The sequence below is a fragment of the Hemibagrus wyckioides genome, linkage group LG06, assembly GCF_019097595.1.
Source record: "Hemibagrus wyckioides isolate EC202008001 linkage group LG06, SWU_Hwy_1.0, whole genome shotgun sequence".
NCBI classification, from domain to species: domain Eukaryota; kingdom Metazoa; phylum Chordata; class Actinopteri; order Siluriformes; family Bagridae; genus Hemibagrus; species Hemibagrus wyckioides.
Genome location: NC_080715.1, coordinates 11,020,750 through 11,033,173, shown reverse-complemented (window position 1 = coordinate 11,033,173; position 12,424 = coordinate 11,020,750). Strand labels below are relative to the sequence as shown.

The window sequence follows — 12,424 nt, the reverse complement described above, 5'->3', positions numbered from 1 at the left end:
GTGGTCCAAGGAAGGAACAGTGGTGAACCGGCGACAGGGTCATGGGCGGCCAAGACTCATTGATGCACGTGGGGACCGAAGGCTGGCCCGTGTGGTCTGATTCAACAGATGAGCTACTGTTGCTCAGATTGCTGAAGAAGTTAATGCTGGTTCTGATAGAAAGGTGTCAGAATACACAGTGCATGACGGGTCAGAGCAGCAAAAGGGGGACCAACACAATATTAGGCAGGTGGTCATAATGTTATGCCTGGTCGGTGTATTAGCTTTGGGTAACATTATGTTAACTGCAGTAAAAGTCAAGTGAAATATTAATGCTCACTCGCTTCCATTTTCCAAATATAAAATTGATGCGATTTACGGTCACTTTCATGAGGTGGACCTGAACATCTCCCCAGAGATGCATTCACTCAACATCGAATCTTTCCTTTTCCAAAATGGCGGACGCGTTGACGTACCGCCGCAGCTAGCAACAGCGGCAGAAACGCCCTGCCTCGTCATATCCGCCTGCGACGCGCTTAAAGTTGAAGTTGAAAACTTCACCTATGCCTTAAAGGATTAGCCAACAAACAATCGCGGTGCTCTAAAATGTTATTTATGTAGTTACCGTAGAAAACTCATGCCCTGAGATGTTGACAAGAGTCGGGTTTCGAATCTAATTGGTTAGTTAATTCTACCGTTGTTTGCGAGCTTTAATCAAGAGTAAACAATCTGGCTAAGCTAGTTGGAGGAGGCGGCGGCTCCACGTTTACATTATAAAAGCATTGACAAATACAGTGATCAGTCACGTGTATGTTCAATCGTGCTTTCATTTTTAGACAGGGCAAATGATTCATCTCGAACGTTATTGGCGCAGCATATGAAACCAAGCTTGATGCATGGAGAAATCTGCTCACTTTCCTGAAACTGGGAATATTTTTAGTTGACTTCATTACTGCAGACATGTCGAGCAATCTAACGCCGGAACAGCAGAGGAAAATCGAGGAGAACAGACAGAGAGCGTTGGCGAGAAGAGCTGAGAGACTTGCACAGGGAAACCAACAACCTGTACAAGCTGTGACTGCACCATACAAGCCATGTCAAACCCAATCACATCCTGCAGCAGGAGGAAATGCAAAATACAAGCCGAGCTTTCCTCCAAAACCTGCAGCAAGCAGCAAAGCCCACAGTGTGAGACAGGTAGGAAACTTAACAACCTGCATGTGGCTTTGTATTGAAACAATGTTCCTAAGAGAACAGCTTCCCAATGTCCATTCAGGGGACAGTAGCTAGTGCATGCTTTAAAAAAGTCAGTAGGTGATGTCGGACCAATTTGCATATGCATCCAATTGTCCAGATCTTTTGCATTTCCAGACATGTTAACCTTGTGAATGAAGATTGTCTTTCTTTCTGTAACAGTCATTATAGAAAGAGATCATCTTCGGTCATGGCACTGCAATCAAATTATTTATGTATTTGCAGTCAAAACAGCTGTGGTTGTATGTATTATAGTAAAAGACAAGAAGAAGTCATTACACAAGGTATAACTTGCTTTTATTACTTGTAAATACACCCATGAAGAGACTTTAAAGTAAATGACAGAAGCGATCGTTGTTGGGAAAATCGGCGTATACAAGTTCAACTCAAGTTCAAGTTTTTTACACAGTTGTGTTATACGATATGGCTGAAAGTATGTGGACACACAACATTCACACCCATAAATGATATGTGGGACTTCCCTAAACTGTTGCTACAAATTTGGATGCACACAATTGCAATGTGTTTGCAATGTGTCTTTGTATGTTACAGCATTCACTGGAACTGAGGCCCAAACCTGTTCTACCCTGACAGTGCCCTTGTGCACAATGTGAGCTCCACGAAGACATAGTTTTCCAAGGTTAGAGTGTCCTGCACAGAGCCCTGTCCTCAACCCCACTGGACACCTTAGGGATGAACAGCAATGCTGAGTGCATCCGAGGTCTGACTAATGCTCTTGTGGCTGAATGGGCAGATCCCCAGTGCTACACTCCAGAATCTAGTGTAAAGTCTTCCCGGAGTGGAGTCTGTTACAAAAGCAATGGGGACTCAGTCCATGTTAATGCCTGTAGTTTGCGACTGGGCAGATACCGTTCTGACTGAATGGTCAGGTGTCCACATACTTGTGGCTATATACACCGATCACACATAAGATTATGACCACCTGCCTAATATGGTGTTGGTCACCCTTTTGCTGCCAAAACACAACAAACTGCTATACACTGTGTATTCTGACACCTTTCTATCAGAACCAGCATCAACTTAATTAAAGTAATTCAATTAACAATTTGAGCAACAGTAGCTCATCTGTTGGATCGGATCACACGGGCCTTCGCTCAATAAGTGCATCAATGAGCCTTAGCCGCCCATGACCCTGTCTTTGGTTCACCACTGTTCCTTCCTTGGACCACTTTTGACAGATACTGACCATTGCAGACCGGGAACACCCCACAAGAGCTGCAGTTTTGGGGATGCTCTGATCCAGTCGTCTAGCCATCACAATTTTGATTGTCAAACTCTTGCCAAACTCGCTCAAATCTTTAAGCTTGTCCATTTTTCCTGCTTCTAACACATCAACATTGAGGAGAAAATGTTCACTTGCCTAATGTATCTCACCCGCTAACAGGTGCCATGATGAGGAGATAATCAATGTTATTCACTTCACCTGTCAGTGCTCATAATGTTATGCCTGATCAGTGTATAAACTGTTCTTTCTATTTTTATAACCAGCAGCTGTGTTGTGAGATGGAGAACACATCATGTGCAATCTGCTCAAAAATGTGATATATATGCTCCTTTTGTGAGTCACTAATAGGGTTTAAAGTAGGTCATTTGGTCACCAGTAATGATTTATATGCTGAAGTGTGCATCCTGTTTGCTCCTGTGTTCCAGACCCAGCTCATAGATGCACTTCCAATCCCTAATGGGAGAGAATATCAAACATCAACTCCATCGACTAGTTTCGTACCCCCCAAGCCCAAATCTGAACCAAAGACAAATTCCACAGCAGCTAATTTCTATGGCCCAGGTGTGAAGCCACCCACTCAGCCTTTAGACAAAAAGGAGCCCAGACCTCTGGACTCTGGCTCTGCTGTTTCTGTAAAAAGGCCTTCAGTGTGTGTGAGAGGGAAGTGTGTTCCTCATTCAGAAGGGCGCTTCAGAGTAGAGGTCGGCTACAACGCAGAGCTCATCACTGTGTTTAAAACCATCCCTTCCAGAAACTATGGTGAGCTCTGATCGTCCTTGCTTTCAGAACATATTTAAAAACTTTAACGCTAATGTTTTTGTGCTGTGCGATAAGTTAAAAAAATCGATTTGACATTATATTGACAGGTTGCGATCTCCTGTTCTTTTGCTGTCTTCTTTCACTTTCTTTGCAGATCCTGTCACAAAGATGTGGAACTTCAGCCTTGAGGATTACAAACAACTGAGTAGGTCTTTGTTGTATTCTACAAAGAAGACACGGTGCTTCATGATATTTGTATATAGGCTGTATGAATTGTGCACAAGTCTGCAGTCACTGAAAATGTTTAATTCACCTTGGACCAGTTTGAAACTCCAACCAAATAGCATGAATTTTAATGTATTGTTGTTGCATCACATTCAAACAGGGATTGCCATTTCATCAAGCAAGAATTCTGCCATTTCTTCAGGAAATGTAGTGCATGTCTTCTGAAATAAAACATAATGGTGTACACTGTTATTGGAAATAATCACATTTAGGATGTAAAATATTCCACCTCATTGTTTATTATTTTTGCTGTACAAGCATAGACCACTATGCTTTATTTTTAGTGATGTACTACTCCTAGGCATGGTACACTGTATGGCCAGAGGTTTGAGGACCCATGACTATCACATCCATATGTGGGTCTTCTCCAAACTGTAGGCACAATTTCCCTTCACTGGACCCAAGAGGCACAAATCTGTTCCAGCATCACAGTGCACAAAGCAAGCTTTATGAAGACATGGTTTTACAAGGTTGCTGTGGAAGACCAGAGTGTCCTTCACAGAGCCCTGTCCTCAACCCCACAGCACACCTTTGTGATGAACTGAAATGCCAACAGCGTGCCAGGATTAAATCTGGAATGAGATGTTCATTAACTCCATACAGTAAGGTCAGGTGTCCACAAACCTTTGGTCATATAGTGTGTACACAGGTTGGTAACAAGTTAAAGCATAAGCCAGTATTATGCTGGAATGATTTGGGTCCTCTTATTCCTTTAGAGAGGAAAGCATTAGTACAGATCAATACAAAGTTCATCTTACTAAACACCTTTATCTTGATTAAACATTCCATCCTGATGGCTGAGTATGCCTCAGTATAACTCCACATCCATACACAGGGCTTTGGTGCTTTGATGAGGATGGAAATTATGTAAATCATATTCTATGGCCTTCATATTCACTAAATCATAGCTCAGTCGAACACCTATGGGAGATTTTGGAGCGGCGTTAGGCAGCACTCTCTCCACCACCATCATCAGGATAACTAAGAGTTGTTTTCTTTCAGTACTGATCCAGAGACGATCTATTATCTAGTTGTTGTCAAATTGTGGTGTCCCAAAACCTGACCTGAAGATACTCTGTTGTTTTTTTTTTCCTTTTTTTTGTCACCTGTATATTTCAGGTTCCCGTATCATGGTATACCATCATGCCAGTATGTCATCAGTCCTCTAGTTTCAGTCAATTGTCTGTAGAAGTTCTATAGTACTGCTAAATCAAGAGAGTGTTATTTTTCTGTCACGATAACCTGAAGTGATGATGGTGAGTTTCAGGAGATATCGGATGTCACACAGTACATCTTATCTGGGTTTTCTCTTCTCTCAGTGGAGGAGGTAGCAGGCCTGCCCTCAGTGTCTTTGAAGGCTCTGGAGGGGATGGAAGGCTTGGATTTATCTACCTCCAGCATTCGCCCAAGAGACTCTGCAGCACTGGCGGCCATGATGAAACTGTGCCAGGGCTGGCAGAAACCTGGGGCCACAGTCAAGGGCAGATGCACACTCATCTCTCGTGCTCGCCTGGAAGTGGACATCACGTACCATGCAGATGTGATAGCTGTCTTTAAACAGATGCCTTCAAAAAACTATGGTAAGCGATGCCTTTGAATAGGTTGTGGTTGAAAAAAAAAAAAAGACCTCGTGGCAGTATTGGAATTCAGAAACATTAGGAATGAGATTTTTAAAGATAAATATAAAGAGAGATTTAATGCTAGTCTCAGCCAATAGACTAACATTCTTTGTTTTTTTTTTATTATTATTATTATTATTATTATTATTATTTTTTAATTTTTTTTTATTATTATTTATTTATTTATTTATTTAATATTTTTAATTATTGTAGACATGAAAACAAGGAAATGGAGTTTCCTACTTGAGGACTATGGCAGGTTGAGTGAGTATCTGATTTATTTAAATTTAAACAATTTTAATAAATAAAACCATATAATTCACAGAGCTTGTCCTGTTATAATCTGTTGCTTCTCTCTGTTATCAGTGGAGTCTCTGAACAACATCTCGGCTGTAGAGGTTGAACCGTTACCTCGTGCTGTGCTCCAGGCCTTTTCCTCCCAGTTTGACAAAAGCCATTCCAGAGCTGCAGAAATCCCTGAAGCTGATCTCTCAGGCATTGATACCACTCTCACACGCAGCCTCATGCCCTTTCAGCAGCACGGTGTCGAGTAGGTGCCATATACTTCACTTACTGCTATTTTGATTGTAGTACAGATTAGACCAATGCAGATTAGAGCAGATTAGAGCAAATTTGGCTTCAGCAAACAAAATTTATGAATTCTTGAACGGCTCAGTGGTCCAAAGCCTTAACCTGTTGTTGTTGCGAAATTGGGAATTTGGTTACAGGAAGGCTTTAGTAACTCAACCACTCTTTAGAGCTATGGTGAGCAGAAAAGCATCTGAACCTTGACACAACTCGGCTAGTGAAGCGTTATGTCTTCTTGAACTAGTCTTGATCTCTCTGATCAATAATTTTTGGAGAACTGCTGCTCACTAGATGTTTTTTTTTTTTTTTGTTGCACCATTCTTCTGTAACTCTATAGATGAACATTTTAGGAACCTTTTTTGAAAGAATCAAACAAACCCTTCTGACACCTACAACCATGCCTTGGTCAAAGATCTCAAAGAGATCACATTTTCCCCTTTCTTATAAGATTTATTGCAGCTCTTGACCTGTATCTGCATCTGATTTTATGCATTGTGCTCCTGACCTACAACTGGCTGTCTGGACAGTTGCAAAACATGTGCAGATGTATTAATTTGTATTAAATTGGATGGTGAGTGTATAAAAAAAAAAAAAGGTCCAGTTTCTTGAAGTACCTTTCTTACATCCTGACTCAGCTGAATGTTGACACATTGATGATTAGTTCATAGCTATTAACAGTAGCCATGCTATAAACTTGAAGACAATAAACATGTACTTCTCTGACCAGTCATCATTAAGCATTCTGTTTATGTTGTCAAATCTAATTGCAGCTACTGTCTGGTTTTATAATCTGCCTTCAGCTAACTCATTTACATATGCATGACTGTGGATTTGCTGCAGAACATGCTCTGCTCATTTTTAGTACCTTGAATCACTGAACTCTGGCCAGTTATAGGCTCCGCTACAGTAATATTTCAAAGTCTGCTGAAATAATTCGCTGTGTCTGCATTTGAATCGCGGTCTGCCTTTTGATGACCCCTGCATCATGGATAATCTTGCTGCTCTGTGTGCTCACTTATACAGAAAAGTGCAGTTAACACTTTCCTGAGAATGTGTTCAGCTGCTTTATTATGATGCATGAGAAACATTGAAACGATCTGATGACCTCAATGTGTCTTAGAGGAAGCATATGTTCATACCCTTAGAGATTTCTGGATGTCGTGAAGTAGAGTCTGTGAAATTTAAAAGACTATTAAGGGAGAAATTTCACCTGGAACAATAATCTAGACAATAACTATAAAGCGGTATTACAATTTTACTCCAATCCTAAGATTTTCTGTGTAGCGAAGCAACATATATATTGTTATTTATTTATTTTATTTTATTTATTTATTTACTTTTTATTATTATTTTAACAGCTTTGCGGTGTCCAGAGAAGGCCGTCTACTCCTGGCTGATGATATGGGCTTGGGGAAGACGGTGCAGGCCATCTGTATTGCAGCCTATTACAGAAACGAATGGCCATTGCTGATAGTTACTCCATCCTCCGTTCGCTTCACCTGGGCTGAGGTGAGTTATTACAGCAGTCAAAAGCACCTTAAACCTGACATATGGTCTATTTTAAGGTAATTAATGTTATTTTCTGTTTAGTGTTGATGTCATACATTAAGAATATGTATTTTGTTCTCTGTGCCACATGGTAGGCGCTCCGTCGCTGGCTGCCTTCAGTGGCAGAAGACAGCATTAATGTGGTGGTGACGGGTAAAGACTGTCTTCAGTCTGGTCTCATCACCATCATCAGCTACGACCTGCTTAGCAAGATGGGAAAGCAGAATTTAGCCAGTCCATTTGGTGTGCTTATTATGGTATGCTGATCTGTTATCTATCTGTCTGTCTGTCTATCTATGGGAAAACAAAACCAGGTTAAAAATGTATTAATAGACATACTGTAGACTATCCATTTGTCTGTCTGTCTGTTGTCTGTCTGTCTGTCTGTTGTCTGTCCATTTGTCTGTCTGTCTGTCGTCTGTCCATTTGTCTGTCTGTCCATTTGTCTGTCTGTCTGTCTATCTGTCCATCCTATCCATCTTCCTTCCTATCTATCTGTCTGTCTGTCTGTCTGTCTATGGGAAAACAAAACCAGGTTAAAAATGTATTAATAGACATACTGTAGACTATCCATTTGTCTGTCTGTCTGTTGTCTGTCTGTCTGTTGTCTGTCTGTTTGTCCTGTTTGTCCATTTGTCTGTCTATCTGTCTGTCTGTCATCTATCCATTTGTCTGTCTGTCTATCTGTCCATCCTATCTGTCTGTCTGTCTGTCTGTCTGTGGGAAAACAAAACCAGGTTAAAAATGTATTAATAGACATACTGTCTGTCTGTCTGTCTGTCTGTCTGTCTATCTATCTATCTATCTATCTATCTATCTATCTATCTATCTATCTATCTATCTATCTATCTATCTATCTATCTATCTATCTATCTATCTATCTATCTATCTATCTATCTATCTATCTATCTATCGATCGGAAAACAAAACCAGGTTAAAAATGTATTAATAGACATACTGCACAGTAAATTCTGCACATTGACCTCTAGCCTCACAAACACCTACCAGCTGTCTACAAAAAGTTTCCTCATCGCATATCTTTCTAAATTTCAGCCTTTGCATTTTTCACACCTTCAAATTTTCTCAGAACACTATATTCACACACAGTGAAAATCCCATTACCCAGGATACGAAAGACAAATATTTTCACACTAGGGTGGTGTGTCACAGCCGAAGTGTTTTGTTCCTCTTACACCCCAGCAGTTTGCCCTTTTATTAAATGATTTTTTTATTTATTACAATTTAATTTAGGATTTGTCCATTCATATTTATGCTTATTGTTGTGGAGCTATTGCAAAACAAGTTAATATGTCCTCTAAACTATAAACAATGAATCGAATTCTTTTCAATGAACTCTATTAGCCTCTCATTTCTCTCTCTTGTAGATAATAGCTGGAAGATAAAATTACAGCTTTAGCTCTGACTTTACAAAGTGCTGACACTGGAGACTCCACTGGTTGCTACCCTAACATCTGCTTACGGATCATTTCACTGTAGCAACAATGACACATTTGTTTTTCTAATTTGTTTAGCTGAATACGTTGTTACTGTAGACATTACTCCATCTGTGCTGCGAGTTTGTAAACGGCACCAACGGCTAACTACTACTTCATTTGTCAATCACTCTGATCATCAGTATTCCTGGGATTTGACTCTGGGCTGTGTTCACATTTACATTCATGGCATTTGGCAGACGTCCTTATCCAGAGTGACTTACAGAAATGCTTTGAAGTCTCTATCAACGAATACATTCTGATGCGGTTTCACCAGGTCACAGATGAAGAATACCATCAGTCTAAAAATTGTTGGGAGGAAAAACAGCAAGAAAAGTACACAAAAATAGTTTTTTGTTCTTGTTTGTGTTTTCTTTTTTAGTTGCCCCCTATTTCACTGTTAATTACAGTCTGAATTCTCTTACAAAAAAAAATCACCTGATACTGTCTGACCCGTTTTTTCCCCCCTCTGTGTGCTCAGGATGAGTCCCACTTCCTGAAGAACATTAAAACCGCTCGCTGTAAGGCTGCTCTTCCTCTATTAAAGGTGCGATATATTTATCACCAGGCAATATGCACTGACTCATTATTTTTACTGTTTCTCATTTACAGCATTGCTTCTATAGTTTTGGACTGTTTTATGCTCAGTTAAGCAACGCATTTGTTTACAAATCTGCCGTGCTTTACTAACTTACTTACTTGTTATTTATATTACTGGATTGTTCTTCTCTCCATCACTGGGTCAAACTCTCTTTATCTCTTGCTGTGTGTGAATATGGCAGGCGGCTAAAAGAGTGATCCTACTGTCGGGAACTCCTGCTATGTCGCGTCCGGCTGAGCTCTACACCCAGATTCTGGCTGTGCAGCCGACACTCTTCCCTCGTTTCCATGATTTTGGAGTCAGATATTGTGATGCTAAGCAGGTACTGTAACTGTCTCAGCGGACTTTAATCAGTTTAAACGAGGTCACCTCACTGCTCTGTGTTAAATATTATAATAGGGTAAGTTTAACATTGCTCTAATTAATTAAACACTCAATCTGTCTCTTCCTCTCTATCCATATTCTCTCTCTATTCATGTTTCTCTCTCTCTCTCTCTCTCTCTCTCTCTCTCTCTCTCTCTATCTCTCTACTACCTCCTTTCTCCTTTTATTTAGCTCCCCTGGGGTTGGGACTATTCCGGCTCCTCTAATTTGGCTGAATTGAAGTTGTTGTTAGAGGAGTGTCTTATGTTGAGGCGATTAAAATCCGACGTGCTGTCACAGCTTCCTTCCAAACTGCGCAAGGTCGTCACTGTGACTACAGACGGCATAAACTCCCGTACCAAAGCTGCACTCTCAGCTGCAGCCAAAGAACTTGCCAAAGGATGCCACAATGTGAGGGACACTCGTACAAGCAACACACACAAACACACAAACACTACCATGTCAATGCCAGTGTACTGGAAAGAGCTGAAAATAATATCTGGTCAGTGGTGGTCTTACAGTTGTCCATTTTCCACTTATAGATAGAGCAGAAGTGGGGCTGACAAATTGTTTATGCAGCAGATCTATATTTATATTTAAGTGTACACCAGTTATTTGACCAAATAAATATGTAGATAATTCAGATATAATAATAGTAATAATAAGGTAATATAATAATAATAATAATAATAATAATAATAATAATAATAATAATAATAATAATAACGTAAATGTGCTTTTAAAGCTTTGCCAGTGGACAAAAGGTTTGGATGGTGATTTAAAAAAAAGGGAAATTAAGCCTACAGAACAAATTCAGGTGAAGTAACAACTTACAGTTTCAGCAGTGACATTTTGAATAATGAATTGAAATGATGAGGCTTTCTTCCTGGCAGTGGGATCTTTAAATTCTCGTAATCGTTAAATACAGTTCTCATCTTTCACTTTTGTTGTAACCAGACTTTGAAAATGCTAGGGCTTCTGGTTGAGGTGCATGCACAAGAGAAACGCATATATCACTTCATATAATGGAGGCATTGCTACAAAGAACTTCATATCATAAAACATATAATAGGACCTGTCAAAAATTCTCCATACGAAGGCTTTCCCAGGATTTCTCCTGATACACAAATTGTAGACCAGTAAATGTGCTTAATAACGCTGTACATTATTTACACCCTGTACGTGTGTCTGGACATTATTTCTGCAGAAGAAGCAAGAAAAGGAGGCTCTACTGGTTTTCTTTAACCACACAGCAGAGGCCAAGATTAGAGCTATCCTGTGAGTTTTATCGTGTGCATTTCCACTTTTATTACTCATTTATTCAGAATCAATCCAATAGAACCTAGACTCCCTGATGCCCTGCACACATCCTGATACAAACCCTGAGCACTTTTTTTTTTTTTTTTAAATACTGGGCTTTCACTTTTGATAATGTTTAATCATTACATGTTTTGTTTTTACTTACCATGCCCCAAGTGTAAGTTTTGGTTTTCTGTGTTCTGTAAGGGAGTACATTTCAGACACGCTGGAGTGTGGACGAGAGAAGTTTCTGGTGTTTGCTCATCACAAGCGGGTCTTGGACGGCATAACGAAAGAGCTTACTGATAAAGTAAGAAAGGAGTTTTTGATCTTCTGGCAATCGTTCAGCAAACCCAAAGAAAGTAAATTCCCAGAGGCTTTAATGGGTTGCAGGAATTTTGGTGAAAAAAAAAAGAAGCAACTTTGACTTTCATGATCTGTAAAATACACTGATTTTGTTTATGCAATATTGCACAAGCCAGAGTGCCGTTATATTGAATAGGGCTGAGTGGTATATCGGCTTTTTAAGGTATATTGATGTATATTTAAATGAGATGAGACATAAGCATTTATATTGGTATAGTTTGATGTTTCTCTCTCTCTCTCTGTCTCTTTCTCTCTCTCTCTGTCTCTCTCTCTCTCTGTCTCTCTCTGTCTCTTTCTCTCTCTCTCTGTCTCTCTCTCTCTCTGTCTCTCTCTCTCTCTCTGTCTCTCTCTCTCTCTGTCTCTCTCTGTCTCTCTCTCTCTCTGTCTCTCTCTCTCTCTCTCTCTCTCTCTCTCTCTGTCTCTCTCTCTCTCTGTCTCTCTCTCTCTCTCTCTGTCTCTCTCTCTGTCTCTCTCTCTCTCTCTCTGTCTCTCTCTCTCTCTCTCTCTTTCTCTCTCTGTCTCTCTCTCTCTCTCTCTCTCTCTCTTTCTCTCTCTCTCTCTCTCTGTCTCTCTCTCTCTCTCTCTGTGTCTCTCTCTGTGTCTCTCTCTCTCTTTCTCTCTCTCTCTCTCTCTCTCTCTCTCTCTCTCTGTCTCTCTCTCTCTCTGTCTCTCTCTATCTGTCTCTCTGCGTGCAAACCAGGCTCCACCCACTCACTTATAGTTTCTCCTGCAATATTGAGCGAGACACAGTGCCGGTCCATACTAGCACTTAACTTCTTGTTATAGCAATCAGGCCTATAGTTTTTTGGTCTGTTTACAATATTATTCTTATTTATGTATTTTGTTATGCAGCAGAGAAAAACCTGTTGTTTGTGCAATTGTTAGTCAGTCTCTTCAATCTCAGAACCTTATTTCTATTTGTTATAGGGTATTTATTTTATATAATTGGTGATAAATTGTGTTGATAATAAATGTTGATATATTGTGCACTTGTATATTTTCAAACAGGGAAAGTAACCATGTC

At 40.0% G+C, this 12,424-nt stretch overlaps 1 protein-coding gene across 1 annotated transcript in view; it reads left to right on the top strand.

Moving 5' to 3' along the window:
* The first annotated feature begins 490 nt into the window (after window positions 1–490).
* The window catches only part of smarcal1 (SWI/SNF related, matrix associated, actin dependent regulator of chromatin, subfamily a-like 1), a 20,644-nt gene continuing 8,710 nt past the window's right edge, over window positions 491–12,424 (top strand). The window contains exons 1-13 of the mRNA XM_058392925.1: window positions 491–1,176; window positions 2,905–3,238; window positions 3,393–3,443; window positions 4,843–5,103; window positions 5,356–5,406; window positions 5,509–5,692; window positions 7,089–7,239; window positions 7,374–7,535; window positions 9,253–9,318; window positions 9,554–9,694; window positions 9,928–10,146; window positions 10,943–11,013; window positions 11,242–11,344. Of these exons, the coding sequence (XP_058248908.1) occupies window positions 940–1,176; window positions 2,905–3,238; window positions 3,393–3,443; window positions 4,843–5,103; window positions 5,356–5,406; window positions 5,509–5,692; window positions 7,089–7,239; window positions 7,374–7,535; window positions 9,253–9,318; window positions 9,554–9,694; window positions 9,928–10,146; window positions 10,943–11,013; window positions 11,242–11,344 (2,031 nt within the window). The 5' untranslated portion in view covers window positions 491–939. The remainder of the gene's footprint in view (window positions 1,177–2,904; window positions 3,239–3,392; window positions 3,444–4,842; window positions 5,104–5,355; window positions 5,407–5,508; window positions 5,693–7,088; window positions 7,240–7,373; window positions 7,536–9,252; window positions 9,319–9,553; window positions 9,695–9,927; window positions 10,147–10,942; window positions 11,014–11,241; window positions 11,345–12,424) is intronic.